At 39.1% G+C, this 9,712-nt stretch overlaps 1 protein-coding gene across 1 annotated transcript in view; it reads left to right on the forward strand.

Moving 5' to 3' along the window:
• The first annotated feature begins 6,442 nt into the window (after positions 1–6,442).
• Positions 6,443–9,712, forward strand: part of sntb2 (syntrophin, beta 2) — a 13,537-nt gene continuing 10,267 nt past the window's right edge. The window contains exons 1-3 of the mRNA XM_046038279.1: positions 6,443–6,449; positions 6,652–6,871; positions 8,064–8,274. Coding sequence (XP_045894235.1) covers positions 6,443–6,449; positions 6,652–6,871; positions 8,064–8,274 — 438 coding nt within the window. The remainder of the gene's footprint in view (positions 6,450–6,651; positions 6,872–8,063; positions 8,275–9,712) is intronic.

A 9,712-nucleotide genomic window follows, 5' to 3' on the forward strand; every position in this document is an offset into this window, starting at 1 on the left:
GATGTTGGTTGGCATCTCTTGGGAATCTCCCTTACACACGTTAATGTAGATGCATACACAGAGGCAAAATGTGTGAGCACACACACACACACAAACACGATGAGCTGGTAGTCCTCTGTGTACAGGACTAATTAGAAGCAGAAGTGGAGCTGAGTGACAGGTCTGACAGAAATAATGAGTTCATTTAACTGTGCCAAAGGAGGGATATATAGACAGGGGGGGAAAGCATTTTATCTTAGAAAGACTATGAAGGACATAACCGGGAAAATCTGAAACATGGAAAACAAAGAAAAGCCGTAATGCCACTGTAAACATTCTATGAAGATCTGCTGGTATTTCATATAAGCCCATAGGGCTGGGCGACATGGCCAAAAAATTACATCTCAATCCTAAAATGTTTTATTCAAGCTTGGGGTTGATTCACAATTTTCAGCTTTTTGTCTTTTTTCCTGTACAATTCTGGATTTAAACATAATTTGCATGCAGGAGAAGAGTGGAGCAAGAATAATAAAAGACCCGCACAACCTGCAAGGCTGACATGGTTATGCACAGATTATTCCACACAGCCATTGACTATGGACAGACATCCAGTTTACTGATCAGTTTCAGCACAGACAGAGCAGAAGTCTGCGCACTAATTCATCTGCTCTGTTTGTGTTGATTGATATAAGCCGGATATCTGCAGAAAGTTGTTTAGCTAGCATTATCTAGCAGGTAGAGACGGACAGAACTAAGTAGAATCAGCGTACTGTTCAGTCGACGCTCTTCAATCAAAATACCTCCTGATACTGTTATGTATACAACACACAGTCAGAGCCAGCTAACTATCTGGAGTCAGTGTGTGATCGGTCCCCACACTCAAGACAGCTAATGTGGCTAATCTGACTAAAAGTAACCTTATTGTGAACTAGAAGTTGTATTTTCACAATTTAGACATTTTATACATCCTGCAAAAATAAAACTTGATTTGATCAAATGAATACTGGTCTATCAAACCTCAATACTTTTTTTACATTTTGCTACTGGCCAAAATGTGTCTGTAGCACTGAGTATCAAAAACTGTTGAAAACCAAAAGCTGAGGTATCTAAGGTAACAATATAGCAGGAAGAAACATCACGAAAGAAAAAGCTGGCCGTTGTGTTTGTAACATCTCTGCTGTAGAAAGAGGCTACATCCCATGGCGGTGGATTTGATTTCTGTGGCTACATCAAAGATTGCAACTCCTCCCAGCCCCTTTCATTTAGACCGAACAAAGAAAAAGAATAGAAGCAGATGTACAGAGGTCCACACTGCCAACAAGTTGCACAACATCATTCATTAGCTTCACTGCAGCAGAGGTTTTTCCCAACCAAGATTCAAGAAATGGTTGTGTTATCTGACAATGAAATCTGAAAGATATGACAAGAACCTAATTATATGAATTAAAAAAATCATAGAACAACAGAAATGGAGAGTATGATTTGTCATAACATGTTTTCAGGTTACTTCTGCTTTGTCATCCATTCTTCTCTGTCTTATCCTAATTTTTTGATATATCAGATATCAGATATCAGATATACAGAGAATTTACCGTGGAGTTTTGGCCCTTTGGTTATGTCTTACTCACTTACAAATACTAAATATATCAAAAAATGCTCGTTAGATCTCTGTTAACTGTCTCAAGTGTAGTGCTACCAGTATGACGGCATTCTGTCTGTTGTAAAAAAAAAACAAAAAAACTAGCCAACCCTCTATCAGGGAACAGCCTTCTCTGCTTGTCAAGTGAGCAGCCCAAAAACATTCCCAAACAATCTGACAGTGCAATGACACAATGCTCAATCCTCACTAGATGTTGAATGCTAGTAGAAAAGGCTTTTGATTTTTACTACACACATTACAAAATAACCCTCAGTTAACATTACCATTGCATAATCACTCCTTTGGACGGGTTTGTAAAAGAATATGATTAGCATGCTGTCACATTGTTACTACCACCTTTAGTAACTACTGTTGATATTAGCTGGAGGTCATAGGTAGCAGACCAGTATGATCTTCAAATCCAGTGACAAGATTAATATTTAGGATATCTGAAAACTAAAATACTTCAATCAGTGCTTAAACTTATAATGATAGCAACCTGCTGATAGCTATCATTATAATTATACAGAGAACAACCATAACTGTGAAACCCCCTGCCAGTTCTGGGAAATGAATTATTCTCATATCCTCTTTTCCTGTTCCGCCGATTTAAATGCTTGTTCTGTTAACAATAACGCCCTATTGTATTTTCTGAAATCAATGTGGCTGAAGATAAAGTAGCATGTGCGTTTTGTCATATCTCAAAATTTCCAGCAGAATGTGAGTGTTTTTGGTGTTAATAAATACCAATATTATGTGGCACTTTCCTCTTGCAATTTTAGGGTAACATGATTAGTTTTTAGCTTTTTTCCACCTCCAGCGGCAGGTGTGCCTCAGTTGGAATATGGCTTATTACATAGCCTATGAAAATGAAACATGACATCTGCACTGGTGTGTTCACTGTCTCTTTACTAGATCCCTTATCGTAAAATATCCACCATGTCCGCATCTTGTAACGTAATCTCTCTCTGTGTTTCTCTGCAAAATGCTAAACGGTCCAAATATGTTAATAAGTTAAGTCTATGTGTGGGAGACACTGGTTCTACCCACCTTTTGCTGCCATTTTTTACCTAATCCGGCTACGTGCAGAGTACATTTTACTGCACTGTTGTGCCTCATGGCTCCACTCTGGGTGCTTTACTTTTTCCTCTGTACACTAGATTCTTTCTGTATTATCACTTTCTATGACTTTTCTGCTATGTCAATGACACTGAACTTAAAGTCTTTCTCAGCTTTTTTACCTGGGTTCAGGCATGCCTAACTGTCTCCCTAACATCTCAGTTGTATGTGTGCCCATTGTGTTAAACTTGGTCTCAACAAGAATCGGTTTTCCTGGAACATTTGTAAAATAGTTCATACTTAAAGCCATGTCATCACAACATTTACATCAGAGCATCATCTAAATTCCACAACGTCAGTCTAAAACTAAAAGCCAAGAAATATGTTATTGTGTAGCAGTGTTGGTTTGGGGAATTAAATAGTTGCAACATTTTGGGCAATTCCAACTTCGACATTTGCTATCATTGATTATTTCTTTATTCTCTATGTACAGCCCATTTTTATATAGTCTGCTCATGAAAGTATTAATATTATTATTATTATTGGCTATGTTATTAGCAGTATAATAACTACTAATAACTGTGGAATTGCTAACAAATGACTTGAATGCTTCTATCCACAGTACAGTGATCCTCAGTGAACTGTTTATCTAGTATTTGAAGATAAAAACATGTACAACCACAGAGAGAGCCCTGGATCTGCATACGGAAAATATCTCAGCTGAGAATCTCTGTGTCAAATCTGATTATTAGGCTGAAAGTAGGGCTTTGCAGTAGAGACATCCTCTTCCATATGACCCTCAGACATAAACATGGACATTCAGGAATGCTCTCACACTCACTCACTTACTCCAAACCACTTACGTTTGCAGAAATGATCCCAGACCTTGATGGTATGGTTGGTGAGGTTAGGAGGGCTGGTGAAATGAGGCTCCATTTCTTGGCTCGTTGCCTCAGCATTACTACCAGCCCCGCCCTTCACTCTTGAGTCATACATAGCATAATGTACACACAAGCATGCAGAGACTCATGCACTATGCAGCTTTCTCTGCAAGTGTGACTCAGTCATAAACTAATTATAGTCATACACCAGCACATTGCTGTAGACTTCATCTGATATTGCTCTAACTCTCAAGTACACACACACACCTTCACAAACCTAATATCTCAGTCTATATTCAAGAATGACCTCACCTCCTGAGAGTCTTGTCTCAGGTTTCATACAGAGCAGACCGACCGACCGAACGGTCCAACACACACACATACCCAGACACTGAGTTTTTGTGTCTTTCATTTCTCACATTTATTGTGCACTCAAATAGAGACAGCGTGCATTTGAGAAAACACTGAGGAGATAAAATGGGCATATACAAGGCAGTATAAAAGAGTGCAAGCAAGGGCACGTGAATGTATGCCAGTGGGGGCGGGAGGTGTACTAGGCCGCAGGACCAAATTTGGAAAGTGAATCCATCACATCGGAGCAAAAGCCATTCCTTCACAAAGAGTCAACTGTTGTTTTTCAAAGATGATTTCACACAGGGGACCATGATGTCCTTTTAAGACATGCTGGAAGATAGCAACAACTGTTTACGTTCCAATTTCTTGGCCTGGAACATGATGAGTGTCCTTTCCATTTGAATAACTTGTATGAATAATTTGGTATGATAAACTTTAGGCTGGACAAACGCAGGACATGAAAATCTATTTTCTGTCCCACATGGATTTACAAGTTGATTGTTTTGAGATTCAAACCACAGCTTTCTCCAACCATGTTTGAAAAGTCTAACTGGGCCCCAAAGTGTATTTAAAAGCAGATTAAATGCTGACTTCTTTTCAGAAAACATCCCAGAGTGTTTCCTTATGGCCTGGTTTATGGCTGGCCGCACCATATATCCTGAGTGACTGGGTGTTATTGGGTGGAATCCCACAGATGGTCAAACTATCAACACACTATTTGTAGATATTCAACAGCTGTCTTGCTTTGGCTCAGGCTATGGTTTGCCCTAACAAACTACAGCTAACGGTGTTTATTCTGTTATGATAAGAAGGAGTATGTGTGTATCCTACGTGTTTGTAACATATTTTACTTAATTTGGCTAGTTAAGAGGTGGATTGTTGTACTTAGGGGAAACTTAAGGGAATGATTTTTCGCCCTTGTTGTTTCTCTCTGTGAAGACATCAGAATCAGCTTTACTGGCCAAGTGTGTGTACACATACAAGGAATTTGCCTTTGGTTTTTGATTACTCTGTGTACTTACATGGAGTTCCAAAAACAATTTACAGAAAGATAGATGCACATAGCATGGAATTGGAAATGGATAGATAATTTGATGGTACAATTTAAAGGTGCAATGTGTAAGACGGACAGAAGTTTTGTTTAAAATCTTACAAAAATTAGTTAACATATCAACAGAATGTGGAAAAAGTAACAATTCCATATATTGTGTTGCAGAGATATAGTATCTACTGAAGTTGGCATGCTAACCAGATAGCCTCAGCCTGTTCTTTTTTCGTAATACCGCTTTGTACCTCAAGAGGCGATAGTCCGAAAGTATAGCTCAGGCCCCCCACTTTTCCAACAATCACAAGCTCTGGTTTGGTCCTTAAATTCACAGAGTTAGATGTGAAAATATTCTGGCTCTACACACTGTCGCTGCCTCTCTGATGCCCAACCTCCCTCTCACTCCTCTGCTTCGTAGACTCCAGAGTCAGAGTCATGGTCGGAGCCGCTGTAAATGACCTCAGTACTGTCATCAAACTGGCCTCCGTCAGTCTCAGCTGGTCTGGCCGTGATCACTGGAGTGCCACTGAACTAGATCGCCGGCTCCGGTTCTGGTGCTCTTTCTGGACTCAGTTAGCTAATAGGACAGCTAATTGCAGTTTGCAGCAGTTATGAACTGATATATGATATGCTGCCACTTATTTTTTTGGAGTGTGCATTCGACAGGTGAAGAAGAGTCTCAATTCTTACACATTTTACCTTTTAAGGAGTCATTGGAGCCATAAGTGATTCAGGTATTAGTGCTTATTAGTAACCTGCTCTACTGTCACTCTCACTCTTTTCCAGCTTTGAAAAATTTAAATAAAAAAACTGATTTGGTTGAATATTTGGCAATTTAGAGATGCAACTAATGATTGTTTTCCTTAGCAAGCAGTCAGCATTTCCCAGAGTTTTAGGTGACATCTTAACATTGATTGTTTTGTTAAAGCAACAGTCCAAACTCAAAAGATATTCACTTAATAAGATATAAACGAAGAAAAGCAACAAATCTCCACATTTGATAATCTGGGTCCAGAGTATGTTTGGCATATTATTATATTAGATATTTTTATATTAATAGATCGAATTACTTGTGTAATGTGAAGGGAGTCACTCAAAGTATTGGACCCACAGAGGGTTATCACTCATCTTTACAGTTTTAGTATCTTTCAGCACATTGTTTTGGTTTACAGACCGCACTGCAAAGATGCTGAAAAAGATGAATAGATAAGCTGCTAAGCTTGAGCGATGTAAAGATAAAGCCACTCTGTGCTACATGCCCAGCACCAAGCAGCAGACAGACCAAGTTAGCAGCATGCTGGTAAATGGTGTGGAGCATTTAACAGTAACTCTGGCGAGGATCGGGTTTGCAAGGCGATTAATATGTTAATGTTGAATTTTTAACTTTTCTGCTCCCTCCAAGTGGCAAACAACAAAATAATCAGAAGTTATTTATTGCTGCTTTTATTTGGAAGCTGCAACATCAAATGTAATATATATGCCAACATGGAGGGTCTTTACTTTCACTACATGCCAAAAACAAATACACAAATACCCCTGAAATTCTGTTTAATGGAAGGTAAAAAGCCTCAAAAATAGCACTTAAACCGTCGACACTGTAATCGTATAACTACATTAGCCAACCTGAGTGCCACCTAGTATTGGCCTAGTAACGGATGCACACCGCTAATAACCTCTTCTGTCTTCCTCCACAGTGAAGTACATCCGCGAGGTTTCCCCGCTCTTCAAGAAGCCGTCCCTGGTGGCCGACCTGCCGTGGGATGGCGTCCGCCCACAGTCGCCCAGCTACAGCGGCAGCGAGGACTCCGGGTCCCCCAAACACAGCAGCTCTCCCTCCTTAAAAGACAGAAAGGTCATAAGCCTGAAGATGTGCTTCATCAGCAGGAACCTCACTATGCCAGATCTGGAGAACAGGTATCTATGTTTGTGTGTATGTTGGAGAGAAATAGCTGAGTATGTGGGAGTTTAGGTGTGGTTGGGTGTGTGTGTGTGTTTTACCGCTGGGTGTGTGAGTGTGGTTTTCTCCTGTATTCAGCGTATGTTCATTAGGTTGGAATGTTTTCTCTGTAAGAGATAATGATCATGACAAAATGTTCTTTGTGGATAATAATAGATCCAAAAGAGAGAACGATCAAGGATTATGAAAAATAGCCAGTGAGATACATGAGTGACAAAATAACACACACTGTGAAAAAAAGAAGATTAACTTTAAATCAAGTCACCACTTCAAACATTGCTGCCACAGGTGGTTCATACTAAATTGCCTAGTAATTGCCCAGTAGCAGTAGCAGTAGCCATTATACTGTGCATCTGTCTGTGCTTCCTTTCCTGGTTAGTTTTAACTTGTTCCTCTTTGTCACTGTAGTTTGTTTATAATTTTCATATGCTGTCACCATTTTACAAACTGTTTTGTTAGTATGTTAAATAATTTAGCAGAGTTTAGATTGGCACATCTGCAGCTTGAACACAGACTATTGAACTCCTTGGGTTGTCTTTAAAAACCTATGTGAAGTACTGACTGTCAGTACTAGTTCATGACAAATGGCATTTGAAGCAGTTCACACAAAACACTGCAGCCCACAGCGTCTTCTCAGAATCGAAACAGTCTAATAAGAACACCGTGACGTCTGACACATCTCACATACTCCTGGAATCAACTTGCTAGAAGCTAATGCAGCAAGACTTTTCATGGCATAGATTCAACAAAATGTAAACAAATAATAATTAACTAACTGTGCTTACTGTCTCTATGGAAACATCATACCTAAAGCACGGTATACGTATAAAACAAAAGCAGTGGCACTATTCAAGAAAATGAAGTTTTCTGAGGAACTTCTGAAAATAAGATTTGGCATGTTCTGTCCTGTTTTTAGGCCCCTAAATAATCCTTAAACTTGTCATGTTATCATGTAAATTTGAATATGCCATAATTTTCTTTCATTGGTCAAGGACATAGATAAAGTTTCAAAACAATGAAGGCGAAAATATGGCATATTCAAATCAGTCTTAAAAAGTCTCATAGCCTGTTTATATGTCAACCCCAAAGCTTAGAAATTCTGTATTTAATAGTCCCCTTTAGTTCTTTTATGTCCTTTGTCTCATTCAGGCTGTTGGAGCTCCATTCCCCAGATGGCCAGCACACTGTGGTGCTGCGCTGCAAAGATGGCCCTTCTGCCAACTCCTGGTTCACTGCCATCCACACCAACATTGCTGCCCTGCTGCCACAGACCCTGGCTCACATCAGTGCTTACCTGGGGGCCTCATCCTCTGCCTCCACACACCCCCATCTCAAACACATTGGCTGGTTGGCTGAACAGGTATTTTTGGCTTTGTTTAGTTTTACCAGCTGCGTTCTATCTTATACAGGTGATAAACCTTTTCAGTTTCTTAGGGCTTATTGTTAATCGTTTACTGTAAGATTCTTTACAGCACAACAGAACTGGAGTTCTGTCAAGAAAAGTCAAGAATAACACCAATTGAGAATCTTAAAACATATTAATAATAATAGGCCTACAGAAAATAACTACATAGTTATTCAAAGGAAAGGTGATGTAACAAAGGGAAACATGCCTCTGTCCCTCTGTTGAGCGTTACAGGCATGTAATTCTACCTTTGTTTATATTTAAAAAATACAGTTACGCTGGTCAATAAAACTACTGAAAATCTATTATTTGTGCTTCTGTCAGTTAAATAAACGTTCACGTAAATTTACAAATCCTAGATATTTGTTTTGTTTGCAATTTGGAAAATATCCCAACATTTCTGAAAATGGGGTTTGTAGAAGATTCCAATGTATCTATATTTTGTTTTAGTGTTTCATATTTATATTTATAAAGATATTTTTTGTTGATATCCTTGAATTGTGGAACACTTTAATTCAGTTTTAAGAAAGTGGAACATTTGGCCAAGATAATCGCATTGTAAAGTTTTTTTCATCAGCACTTGGTGGTAGTATGAGAACTCAGTGCATTTTCAGGTTAGATAAATAAAAAAAATTATGCTTTTGAATTTCCTATATAGTACCTATTTCATTACTCTTATGTCACTGCTCATACCCAGACCTCAAACATATACACTGCCATGTCTGCTCTAATTGCAGCAGCACACAGGAAGTGCTTTCTTGAAATAGCTTTCGTCCTAAATTTAAACACGTGCTTTGAAAGGTGAACCATGGCTAGTCTCAGTTCACACCCAGGAACAAGACTGAATCCCATCTTTTCACTTTGATGAAGTGTTAATTTAAGGTCATGTCGAATGTATGAATGTCTGTTTATCTTGACCGGCTCAAACAGGAAACACCAATGGAGGTTTCTGCTGTGTTGCACTATTTCCTGTAGTGGCCACCTACTCACCGCAGTTGCACTCGCAAACACTCCAGTCACTCAACTGAGACTCAGACAAACACACACCGCTCTATTTTTACCACGACGCTGTCACAAATTCAGGTCAGACTGTCAGAGTGAGCTACTTAACTCCTCTGCAGCTGTACTCTGTCAAACTACATCACTATACCTGTACTCTGTTAAACTACATCACTATACCTGTACTCTGTTAAACTACATCACTATACCTGTACTCTGTCAAACTACATCACTATACCTGTACTCTGTTAAACTACATCAATATACCTGTACTCTGTCAAACTACATCACTATACCTGTACTCTGTCAAACTACATCACTATACCTGTACTCTGTTAAACTACATCACTATACCTGTACTCTGTTAAACTACATCACTATACCTGTACTCTGT

The sequence above is a fragment of the Micropterus dolomieu genome, linkage group LG22, assembly GCF_021292245.1.
Source record: "Micropterus dolomieu isolate WLL.071019.BEF.003 ecotype Adirondacks linkage group LG22, ASM2129224v1, whole genome shotgun sequence".
Classification (NCBI taxonomy): Eukaryota; Metazoa; Chordata; class Actinopteri; order Centrarchiformes; family Centrarchidae; genus Micropterus; species Micropterus dolomieu.